The sequence below is a fragment of the Lethenteron reissneri genome, chromosome 38 (genome assembly GCF_015708825.2).
Source record: "Lethenteron reissneri isolate LAM-NWPU_2019-01 chromosome 38, ASM1570882v1, whole genome shotgun sequence".
Classification (NCBI taxonomy): Eukaryota; Metazoa; Chordata; class Hyperoartia; order Petromyzontiformes; family Petromyzontidae; genus Lethenteron; species Lethenteron reissneri.
In genome coordinates, this window is record NC_083816.1 from 11,304,492 (window position 1) to 11,316,542 (window position 12,051).

Consider the following 12,051-nt stretch of genomic DNA (forward strand, 5'->3'; position numbering starts at 1 on the left):
GACAAAAAACTGCTTCTTAGCCTTTGCATATTTGTTTGCTGATTCTTTTTCTTTGCCAGTTTGAATTGGATCCAAAGACTGTCTTCAACACCGTCAGGCACCTGCACCGACTTGGTGATCGTTCTGAAGAAACAAAGAAAGGGTTTTATTAGTACCACCTTACACACCTCGATGCAAACCATAGTGTCGTCCCATACATGACTATAATCATCATTCAAATATGGCATTGGCTGTGCAGTGCAAATTGAAGATGGGTACAAAAAATATTAGATGTAATATATTTCAGCGGTAACGGAGGATACATATAAAGAGATAAGACAAATTACGTAATAAAAAGAGGAACACATTTTAAAATTAAAACTGTATCTCATTTAAGGCCACATTCACAAAAGATAATAATGTCCATGACTTTTAACCACTCACTTTAATGGGTAAGATATTTTCATTTAAAGATTTAAAATGTATCCATTATACCCCACAACTTCCTTCTTGGCATTTAATAACAAAAACAAATATTAACACAACTTTGTATATTTCATGCATTTCACAATTTCATTTTTGATTCGTTTAAATAGTATATTTATTTATATTCGCAAGGAAGAAAATTGTATATTACTTTATTTACTGCAATTGTTGATTTTATATATGTAATGCGAAGCTGATGGATTTTTGCCACCCTCTTGGAAATGAAATGTGAATTTCAAGGTCATTCTCTCGTTAAATAAATAATGCATTAGTCTAGCCTTCACTAATAAATCACTAGTGTAATTGTCCGTCATTTGACGGGTTCATAAAAATTACATTTAATGAAAAGACTAAAATTTCAAGATTGTATTGAATTTATTTAATAGAAAATCTCTCAGTGTAAGTCACCTTTACCGTAGAGTTGTAAGAGCCGTTTGAGTTATACCGTTCCAGCAGGCAGAATGTTATCGAAATGTTTCAATCAAAAATTGGTTTTCTAAACTTTATATTTTCCTCACCTGTGAGAGTGAATAAAACAATATAAACACTTGATTCTCGACTTATGTTTGTTGAAAATGTGCAATTGTAGTAACAACACTAATTGTGATTAATTTTCATTATGAACTATTTGATTATTTAAATTTACTAAGGTCACTTTAAATTTATTCCATGACGGAGCATTTTGCTTCTCCATGGGAGAATGGAGAAGCATACATTTAGTAATTTTTTAAAAGTCTTGTTATTAAACATTTTCTTTTAATGATTCTACCAGGGCTTTTCATTCTGTGGAATGAATATGTGATTGTTATAATTGTATTCTCCACTTTGCTTCGTTCTACTACAAAGTTTCAAGTATTTTTATAGTAATAATTACTTTTAATATTTTATAATTATACGATAATTTCAATAGAATATTCTGAACATCTGCAGTTTTAGTTAGGTGTTGAATATTTTCAAGTGAATTTTATGCTAAATTTCAGCTTTCCAACGCCTAATTTTTAATACGTGTTTTCTCCTACAACATCAGAGTACAGCGCCACATTAAATACGCACTACAATGACAATAGTTTAAAGTGATTTGAATCATGTTTTCTTTTCAAAATAGAAATATGTTTTTGGGGGGGCAGAGCTTTGTGACGTCATATTTGAGGGGGGGTCTGACTTTTTGTGACGCCGTGTGACGAGGGGGAGAGGGGGGGTCAAAATCGGCCAAAATCGCGTGACGTCATTTATGGACGTCCTCTTATACACATATCACGGATATATTACACGCATGCATATGCGTGTATGTCGTGCGTACGCATTCACAATTTTCTTGCGCCGACACTCACCGCCCCTTCATCCGACGCCGCTGCGTGCCCGGTGCACGTGGTGTCGCTGCAAGTGGCGGGGGGCATTGTCGTCTTCACAATAATGCTGCTGCTGCCCAGTGGATAATGCCGCGCGCGTCCATCAAGCGTCCCTGGGCTGCACGAATGGGCTCGGGACGCCGGAGGGAGCTGCAGCCAAAGTGTCCCTTTGGGGGTGCGGAGTGCAGGGGTGGGTGGGTGGGTGGTGGCTGGTGGCTGGGGTGGGGGGTGCAGGGGTGGGTGGGTGGTGGTTGGGGTGGGGGGTGCAGGGGTGGGTGGGTGGTGGCTGACGTGGGGGGGGTGTGTGTAGGGGTGGGTGGGTGGTGGCTGGGGTGGGGGGATGCGAGGGAGATGCTAAGGGGACGGAAGGACAGCAGCGCGATAGGAAGACAGCGGAGGGAGGGATGAGAAGGGTAGGAGATGGGAGGATAAGGAGGTGTGGCTGAAGGAGGTGTCTCTGGCTGCCTTTGTTGTGCTGTGAATGGGTGGTGGTAGGCTGGCTGGGGTAAGAGAGAGAGCGAGGGAGGGGGTGGTGGTGGTGGTGTGGACAGGCGTGGGGCTGGCTGCTGGCTGCTGCTGCTGTTGAGGTGGTGGTGGTGGGGAAATCGAGCAGGGAGGGCTGACCAAGTTTAAAAACGCCCCGCTCATCCACGCGGCCTCTCAGGCAGCCAGACAACCGCGGCTGGGCAGGGCTGTCACGCAGTAGGGAGACCCCATAGGCGCTCGCTGCTGCTGCTGCGCGTGTCTCGTGCAGCGCACGCGTGCTGGTGTATCGGTGCGCGCGCGTGTCAGCCACCTCTGTAAGAGGGAGGAGGAGTGGGGGGGGGTACATGCAATAGGAAGCGCGTTATACACCACCGTACGGCAATACTGAAGTGCTTGTCCGCTGCGGTGTTGAGCGGGGCGCGTTTGCTGGAGGCGGAGGAGCGAGCAGGCGCGTGTAGGAGGTGTTCGCTCCGTGTCGCCGTTCAATTATTCACAAGGCTTCGCGTCTCTCTTCTTTTTTAATTTCCACACTGAAACATATCGACGAGAGGGCGCGTGGGTACGCCGATTGTAATAGCAGCGTGCAGGCTCGGTTGGAGGAGCAGGAATAACAGCACAGCGTGTCTTTGGCTCAACAAATAGGGCAACATCCCTGACATTTCTTATCATTAGCAAATCACACGTAACAACATCAGGCGCAGAGCATTTAGACTCGTCTGCAGAAGAATGATTCGTTAAGAACCCGACAGAGGTTAAAGCCGGACAGCCCAGCCACGTTGCAGCAGCAGCAGCAGCAGCAGAAGCTCGGTCTTGTTTATTGTTTACGTCGGTTTAGACACAATTTTGTGTTGTTGCTATCGCTTTGTGTAGCTGCGCAAGGCAACAACGATTGTGTTACGATGGCTGCGCGGCTCGCATTCATCGTCGTCGCCATCGCCAGCACGTCGCTGAAGATGCCAGGTAAATTGCACACACGCGCGCAGGCAGAGACAAAGATCCCCCGTGTAGCCTGAACAGACTGTCGGGGCAAGTGCTGTTAGCGAGCAGCACCTATGAAGGCCAGCACAGCACTACGCCCGGCTGCCTTTGTCTCCCCAGTGGCGATGTTTACACATCGCACCAGGTACTCATTTGGGGCTGAGTCGACCTAGGGGAGGCTCAGGACCGGTTCAGATAATCGTCACCGGCGTTGGCCGTAAGCGGGAATCGAACTCGGGTCGCCGGGTTCATAGCGCAGCGTAGCGCTAACCGCTACACCACCACCCCCCACACTCACACACGGACGCGCAACACACACACACATCAACGTGCACAATATTACTTGTGTCACATCATACGCACACTCATATACACACAAACGAGCCCGCTGCGTTATCGATGTAATGCATGACACGGGGTGTGTAATGTTGAGTCAACAATCGAACGCCCCGACAATGTCACAGGTTGCGTGACTGTGACGAACGAGATATCTGCCCGTGCATGCTCAGGTGGCGCTCGGCACGATAGCGCGCCGTGCAGTCAACTACGTGCGCGTCTTGCGAGTTGAAGATGCGCGCTGTTGTCCAGAGCTCTTCGTGTCTCGGCTATACACGTGAATGATCTGTGTGCGATCCGTTTGTACTTTACGCGCGGCCGCCAGGTCATGCGACGCGGTGACATGAAGTCATCACGATGATTCTCATGCTCTACGGTTCACTCGCGCTACGTAGCGGTGTACACGCGTGTGTTGACATTGTGCCAACATCTTGTGAATGGGAATGGCATTGCGGTTGTCCGTACTGTCGTGTGACGCTCTCGCAATGAAGGCAAACGTGGGTTATGCTTCTCCCTGCCGTATGTATTCCACTGCACGTTTTATATATGCGTACATTGTGTGTGTATGGTCAGCAAGTGTGAGATGTTATGTTATTGTTAAAATGGTATTACTCTCGGTGTGTGTGTGTGTGTGTCATGTTCACCATATTCGATGCGTCTGAGTCTAATGTTCATGCTGTATATAGACAGCATAGAATGACCGTGCTGTTGTGTAACTCGGTGTTGGACCATAGGTAGTACACGCATTACCTTGTGTGAATCCAGCATCGTATTTGTATTAAAGTCTGGACTTAATTTCTCGTGGAGTATTTTCCGGAGCTCAGCCCCCGACAGTTGTATGAAGCCATGAATGACGCGTGTACACGTGGAGTTCATTCAGAATGTAGGCATTGGGAGTCTTACATAGCACGGGCACAATATAATGTAGATTATAATGGATTACAGAACACTTGTAAGTTTACTTACATGATCTGAGTTACAGGCTATAACAGTATTTGTTATATTGCTTACACACATTACATAATCCATATAATTGCCTAAATGGGTATAGTAGACTGTGTATAGAATCACTGATTAAATTATGTATGCACTTTTGTGGGAATGTGCCCTGAAAGTATAATTCCATGTGCGCGCATCTCGTGAATTGCGCGGCAGTCTATTTGATGTTTGTACCCACCGACCGCATGCAGCCCTCCAGGTAAGGGGTTTTGTGTCCGAGTGAATTCACCCTCAATTATTGTTGCTCACTTTGTGAGTAAAACGTAGCTGCAATACCAGAGGGTAGCGTTCAACATCGAGTCATGCCTGACGGCAAAGGCGCAGCCGTGCAATTGCTTGGCTCGTGACACCGCTGTTGGAAGAACCCTTCACGAAGAGGAGCTCTAGAGAGCCTCCCTAGAAAACACTTCACTTACTCTTTATCAGGCATTGCCTCTGCTGGGGCAATGTTAGGTCTACACTGCTTCTTTATCAAATACCGCGTCTCGCACTGCATTTTGTCGAACCGGACTTGATTGGGCTGCAACATATATCCAATACAGTGTATCAGTAATCATAATGACAATCCTTTGTTTATACTGAATCGTGCACTTAACAAGCTAACGTCAAGCACGTCTTTTTATTTATTTACAGGGGTGGCCCAGAATATGACGGATGCATTGGCTGAGTCAGCTTAGTTTTAGAGAATGTGTTTGGTACTTGCTCTGCTGCCATGTCTGTGATTCATGACGATTTATCCTGACACAGGAAATGAGAAATCACAAATTGTAAGTTGCTTGAGCGAGCATTACGAGGCTCTTAGTCAAGTTCATCGAGTTGACATCAAAACCGGGGGGATCCGTGGATTGCCGCCGCAGTACTTTAGGGGCCGCTTAAACGCCTCCCCATGTTATATTTGTCACGGTGGTGGAGGGTAGGGGGGTGTTTGACTATACTTCACCACACTGGTCAGTGTGGGATAGTGAATGGAGCGGCCCAAGATCGTTTCGGATATTATATTACTCGCCACTGATATTATTCATGACCCGGATGCAACGCATGAATATTCGATATTATCCATGCCCGGGATTCAAAGCATGAATATTCGATATTATCCATGCAACACATTCATATTCAAATAACAAAGGGGTTCGTCTGACTGTTGTGCTTGATACAGTGAATGCACGCTGGACACTACGGCGTGGCGTGGCGTGGCAGGCGTGTTTCCAGAGGGCCCCATCAATTCCCACAGACAGCGTCACAGTCAACCCCTGGGGATACGCGGCAACATCCAATAACATCGCTGATTGACTCCCGCTCTGTGGCTAAACGGTCACGAGAGAGGCAACCTGGGATGCTCGCTTCACAAAACGCCCGGACCACTCATCACGATGCATGCTCGTGCAATGAACGCCTCCTGTCCGTACACCGATGATCCATTCAGCATGTTGTCCACGCGAACTCATCGATGAAACTCTGATTATCTTGGTGCTGGCTGTGCGTGCGATGCGAGACTCTGCACGGATTAGAAGAGTGACCCAGGACGCGGTGGGAACAAGATCCTAGAATGATCTGAGGCGTTGTGCCGATATAAGTCACCCAGGAGTGTTATTGCATGAGTACGAAGTCCCTATCTTCTGAGGTTTTGTATGGATAAGGGGACGAGCCACAAGTGGTGGCAGTTTCTTATTATCCGCGTTTATGCCAGACATGCTGCGCGTAGAAAAATATGTAGATTGTGCACAGGTGCAGAGTAGGAGGAGGAGTTGCCCCTACTGCCAGCACATCAAAATGAGTAAAGATACGTTTGTACAGGGTGATCCAGATGTTGTGTGAACCTCAGTTAATTCTCCAAAACCTCATATTTTTTTCAAGCAAGATTTATTTAAAACAGAATTGAATATATGCAATACATCTGGACGACCCCTCTTGTACATTCAGAAAACTCGTCTCCCTATGCATCAACTGGTACATCTCTCTGCATCGCCTTGTAGGCAGCCTGATGGCCTTGTGACAGACTTACAACCGGCGGGTTGCGAGTTCACATCCCAATGTCTGGTCGACTCGGGCCATCATTCCATTCTGGTCATTCTCAATGCATTATTGGCTGAAAGCCTTACCACGCCATGAGCGTTGTTTTGACCATACCTCACCGTGCTGGTCAATGCGGCTTGGTGACAGTGGAGAGGGCAGGGGTTGGTTTAGATATCGCTCGCCACTGATGCAGCCAGAAATCAATTTCAGGTCGCTGAGTTCACAGTGCAGCACACTAACCACTGCACCACCGCTCTACCTCCTTTGCCTAATGTGATGTGGTTTTTCTGCAGTACCTTCATGTTTACGCATCTGCGCTCTCGTCTCTTAAAATGTCTTTTTTCACGGAAGGACCCTTGCACGTATATTCCGTAACAAAGTTTATAGTTTATTGACACGATCGTGATAAACGTACAGCGTCATTACGTGTGCCCACTGATGACTTGTGCACAGATGCACCGCCTTGAACATGAATTCCATTTTACGGCACGGTGATATGAGCATGAGAATGGAATGTCAATGGCTGCAGCAGCAGCAGCAGCGGTGGCAGCAGCAGCAGCAACAGCAGCAGCGGTGGCAGCAGCTGTCGTGGGGTTTGTTCGTGGAGGCTTTGAGAAGTAACGACAGAATTCATGTCGAGTCGGTCCATGGAGCTCCCACAGTCGCGCCGAGTTGAGCGAAGTCTCCCCACACTTTTTTCGAGACGTTAAAACAAAATCCCTGCCAGGTTTGTAACGGAGCGCCCGGGACAATTCGGCACACGATGCGTTCGCACAGCGTGCCATTTACACAGCACGGTCACTGTGAACGCGTGCACTTTTGTGTCCGCGTAAACAAACAATTACATTCGCATTATCCGTCGAAGGTTTCATAATCTGTGAATAAAATATTTTGCACGCAAAAAAAACATTCACATTCGCAAACGTCTTTTGACAAACCATCCATTAACATCACAGATCCACAAGGCTCCCTTCCACACGACTGAATCAATCTCTGCGGGCTCTCGCCTGGCTAATTAAAGAACATTAGCACCTGTGCGTGTGACATTAGCTTATCTCCCAAAAGGTGTTCGTATTATACAAGCTGCTAAATGAAAATACAAATTAGGAGCGAGGGGGGAGGGGGCAGATGTCTGAGAGCTGTACGAGGTGTCCTAAAGAGGTGGCTTTATAGAACACCTCAAAACTCATCTTCTTGGTTCTTTCGTTAAAGTCACGTAGAAGGGAAGTAATAAAAAAAACATAATACAATTATTCTCACGACGTTTCGGCCACAACGCTAGCAGCCGTCCTCAGGTGAAGACCAGGTCTGTCGGGGAGACATTCAGACGCTGTCTTCTCGACAGACCTGGTCTTCACCTGAGGACGGCTGCTTGCGTTGTGGCCGAAACGTCGTGAGAATTATTTTATTATTTTATTTTTTGTGTTACTTCCATTCGACGTGACTTTACCGAAAGAACCAAGAAGATGAATCCCTGCAGTCACGAAAGCTTTAAATCGAAATTTAACCTCAAAACTCCTCTAGTCGACGGCTGGCTGGTGATGAACACTGTCATCGGTAACATTGACAACACATCTTCTTGGTTCTTTCTTACTTCCCTTCTACGTGACTTTACCGAAAGAACCAAGAAGATGAATCCCTGCAGTCACGAAAGCTTTAAATCGACATTGACAACACAGTGTCTGTGTCCCACGGTGTCCCGTATCGTGTTGCTGCGTGCCGTGTTGTGGCGTTTAAACTCACAGTGGGCAGTGTCTGGAGATTAAAACATTCATGGATGGGAGGGGGGAGACACCTGCCCTGGCTAAAGTATTTACGCTCTGTCAACTCTGCTCATGATCGCCGATCTACAACAATCTTAACCCCCCCCACCCTGTCCTGCACTTCACACGGTGCTTGCTCGAGTGTCAGTGCATTCACGTTGCTTCTACAATTTACGTTTGACCAAGCGTCGGTTTACTTAGTCACACGTTGATTTCGCCGATGTGTTGAACGTTGGCATCTTTGAGGCTCACCGGCTAGAACGGGTGTCTCCTGGCATGGGTATTCCCTCTACGATTCACGCTGCTTGATCACATTCTTTATATCACTCGCTCGCAATGAATGGTTAACGTCCACTTGGGGAAGTCTTCATCCAGCAGTGGATAGATCACGCCTGATTAGTATCATTTGGTAATATAAGCAACGTGCTTGTATTGGTGTTGTTTTAATGATATACTGAAAATGTATTGAGAGTACTGTACGTGTGCGTATTGTTGGTTAGTGTTTATACGTTTCTTGTTGAACTTACACATTACAGATGAAATGCATGAATACCTTTTTTTAAACGGTTGTGCTGGATGGTCAATATTTATTCAAGTTGTGTTCTGGAGAACTTGTGAATTCATGCAACTTTGCCGCTTGAGTTGCTCTCAGAGCTAAACCATCTGCCCGGACCTCACAACAATTACCCCCGCGTGTTGTGACAAGCTTTGCAAGTGTATATCATAAATGTAGAAGCATTCAACTTTTCACGAAGAAAAATAAATAAATCACAATTTCTAATAGGGTAACTGGTGAATACGCTATTACGTGCTTTGATGAAAATAAAAAATAGGAATACAAATATAACATTTGCAAAAGTATCTAAAATAAGTAGTTCCCAGCATTTACGCGAATTACAATAATACGTGGCACTGAAAAGCGAGGCTCAGTTGGCATGAAAGGCTTGCTTTAGAAACTAGTGTGGTAGAATTCTATAAGCTTCTGTTAGCCGTTGCTAGGCACACAGCATAACTGTGCCCTCTTAATAATTGGCAGTACAGCTTTCAATTCAGCTCCACCAACTACAGCAGCTGGACAGCGCCTCTCCTCCCATCCCATGAGACTCGAAATACTTCAACGTCTGCGGAGTCTCATTTGCATCTCATTGCATTTTGGAGCATTCCTCGCCAAGCCCATTTCCCTTGCAGGAGTGTGTGGGGCCGCAGCAGCAGCAGGAGAGCTCACGCACGCACGAGCCGCTCAGAGCGCCACAGACGCGCCAGGGACAAAGTTGGCTTCCACGCCATCCCATGAATGGGCCAGATGGCTCGACGGTGCATTGTATTTTGTGCCGAAACGTCGTCACGCTTCGCTGGCGCTCCAGCAGCAGCAACAACGGGAAAAAAGAGACAACTTTAAAAGCTAAAAACGGAGTCGGGTTTACTCGGTTAAATTGAAAGCCTGACTGACATGCCTCCCTTTTCGATTCCATGTCCAGGAGATAAAGGGGCCAATGCGGAGTTCTGCTGGCCACGAGAGGGCTTTAGGAGAGAGTTTGTTGCAGCTTTGCGATTTCTACGTTGCAGGAGCGTAGACTGCAGAGGTTTACTGCGCTTTGAAATCTCGATTGAAAACTCATTACTTTAGAACTTGTTTTTCTGTTTAGGTTGTTGTCCCTACCATATGGGCCATAGTTGGGGATGCATGGCCACAATCGCACTGTGGCTTGTCTTTGATTCGCAGGCCTTCCGTGAAGGTATTAGACTCTGCAACATGCTAGACACGAACACATTTTGCTGAATATTTAATTTGCGTTTGAATGCAAGTATGTATACATACGCTCGTGTGTGATAATAGAGGTGCTTCCCACTGACAGAGGCGGTGTTGAGTTGCTTTGCATCGCAGTATTCTACACGCCCCCTTCTTAACAAATACGCACACTCGTTATTACTTCGAACATTGGCCCATTTTCATTAACAAAAACACGCAAGACTATAAACGTGTGTGGAAAATAAATAATTGTAAATAAGTTATGTACACTCATAGTAAGTGCATCGAGTAAAGACTACCCACAGGCAAATGCTGTTGTCAGCTGTTCATTTGATTTGACAAAAATTCAGACCTACAGAAAGTTAATCGGCTTCAGTTGTTTACCTGTATACAGTGTCGTATATGTGAAAGAAAGCACACATCCAGTGCGCGTGCATTGGTGAACACACGCAGGTTAATTACATGGTCAGGCAGGACGTGATGCTCGAAGGGATGACGACAGTGGTGAAGAATGATACTCGAGTGGCACCCAAAGAATGGAACAGGATGGCGAGGTGTTAACGCCCTCGTCTGGTATTCAGGATGTTCCGTGGGTTCGATCCCGACCCTGAAAATCTGTGTAAAGACGACTCTGACGCACTTGTCTTGAGATGGTTTCTTTATTAAGGAGCCACGTGGTCACACTCGGACAGGCGGAGACCCCCACTGCAACAGCCCCGAGTCTCCCGCGCATCTCCCTCATATACAGTCCGAGGCCACGCCCCCATTCCCGAACCTTCTCGCTGGATCTAGACCGCTCGCTCCACCGGCAGAAGCTACCGTCTTCTTACATCACCTGGCTACGCTCCTATTCTCGATAATTGCCACAGCCACCAGTCCACACTTACTGCAGGCTGACTCCCCTATCATTACCTCCCGTGGCCACTAGTCCGTTCGCACTGCAGGCTGACTCCCCTGTCATTACCTCCCATGGCCACTAGTCCATTCACACTGCAAGCTGACTCCCCTGTCATCACCTCCCATGGCCACTAGTCCATTCACACTGCAGGCTGACTCCCCTGTCATCACCTCCCGTGGCCACTAGTCCATTCGCACTGCAGGCTGACTTCCCTGTCATTACCTCCCATGGCCACCATCCACTCGCACTGCAGGCTGACTTCCCTGTCATCCCCTCCTGTGGCCACCATCCACTCGCACTGCAGGCTGACTCCCCTGTCATTCCCTCCCGTGGCCACTAGTCCATTCGCACTGCAGGCTGACTCCCCTGTCATTACCTCCCATGGCCACTAGTCCATTCACACTGCAGGCTGACTCCCCTGTCATTACTTCCCGTGGCGACTAGTCCATTCACACTGCAGGCTGACTCCCCTGTCATTACTTCCCATGGCCACTAGTCCATTCACACTGCAGGCTGACTCCCCTGTCATCACCTCCCGTGGTCACTAGTCCACTCACACTGCAGGCTGACTCCCCTGTCATTCCCTCCCGTGGCCACTAGTCCATTCACACCGTAGTTTGACTCTACTATCATTAGATCTGTATGTTTGGAGTTTGCGCGTCTCTCTTCCTGTGGTCGCGTGGATTTTTCTCCGGGTCCTCCGGTTTTTTCCCTCCATTTAGAAACATGCGTTTAGAAATGTGGTTGCGATAGTTTCCACACGATAAGCCACTTCGTTGTGGCTACCATGTGTGTTCAGGTCGCTTCTGAAAAAGAGCTGTATAGCTCAGTGGGGCCTTACCTGGAAAAATCAAATAAAAATGTGTTTAATAATTTAGTTTAGAATGCATCGCAGAGAACGTCCAACGAGGAGATGGAGCAGTGAGATGAGTTGGTGTGCAGGTGCTCGGATGGATTTTTGCATCGCGGTATCATGAGAAATGGTGGCAGTTTTGCGAGGTGCATTCAAGTCTG

At 47.2% G+C, this 12,051-nt stretch overlaps 1 protein-coding gene across 6 annotated transcripts in view; it reads left to right on the forward strand.

The window, feature by feature from the left end:
- The first annotated feature begins 2,208 nt into the window (after positions 1 to 2,208).
- LOC133351669 (receptor-type tyrosine-protein phosphatase gamma-like) overlaps positions 2,209 to 12,051 on the forward strand; it is a 169,149-nt gene continuing 159,306 nt past the window's right edge. For 3 of the 6 annotated variants that reach the window (XM_061567058.1, XM_061567059.1, XM_061567060.1), the window contains exon 1: positions 2,623 to 3,260. In XM_061567058.1, coding sequence (XP_061423042.1) covers positions 3,200 to 3,260 — 61 coding nt within the window. In that variant the 5' untranslated portion in view covers positions 2,623 to 3,199. The other 3 variants (XM_061567057.1, XM_061567055.1, XM_061567054.1) reach the window with 3 other exon arrangements.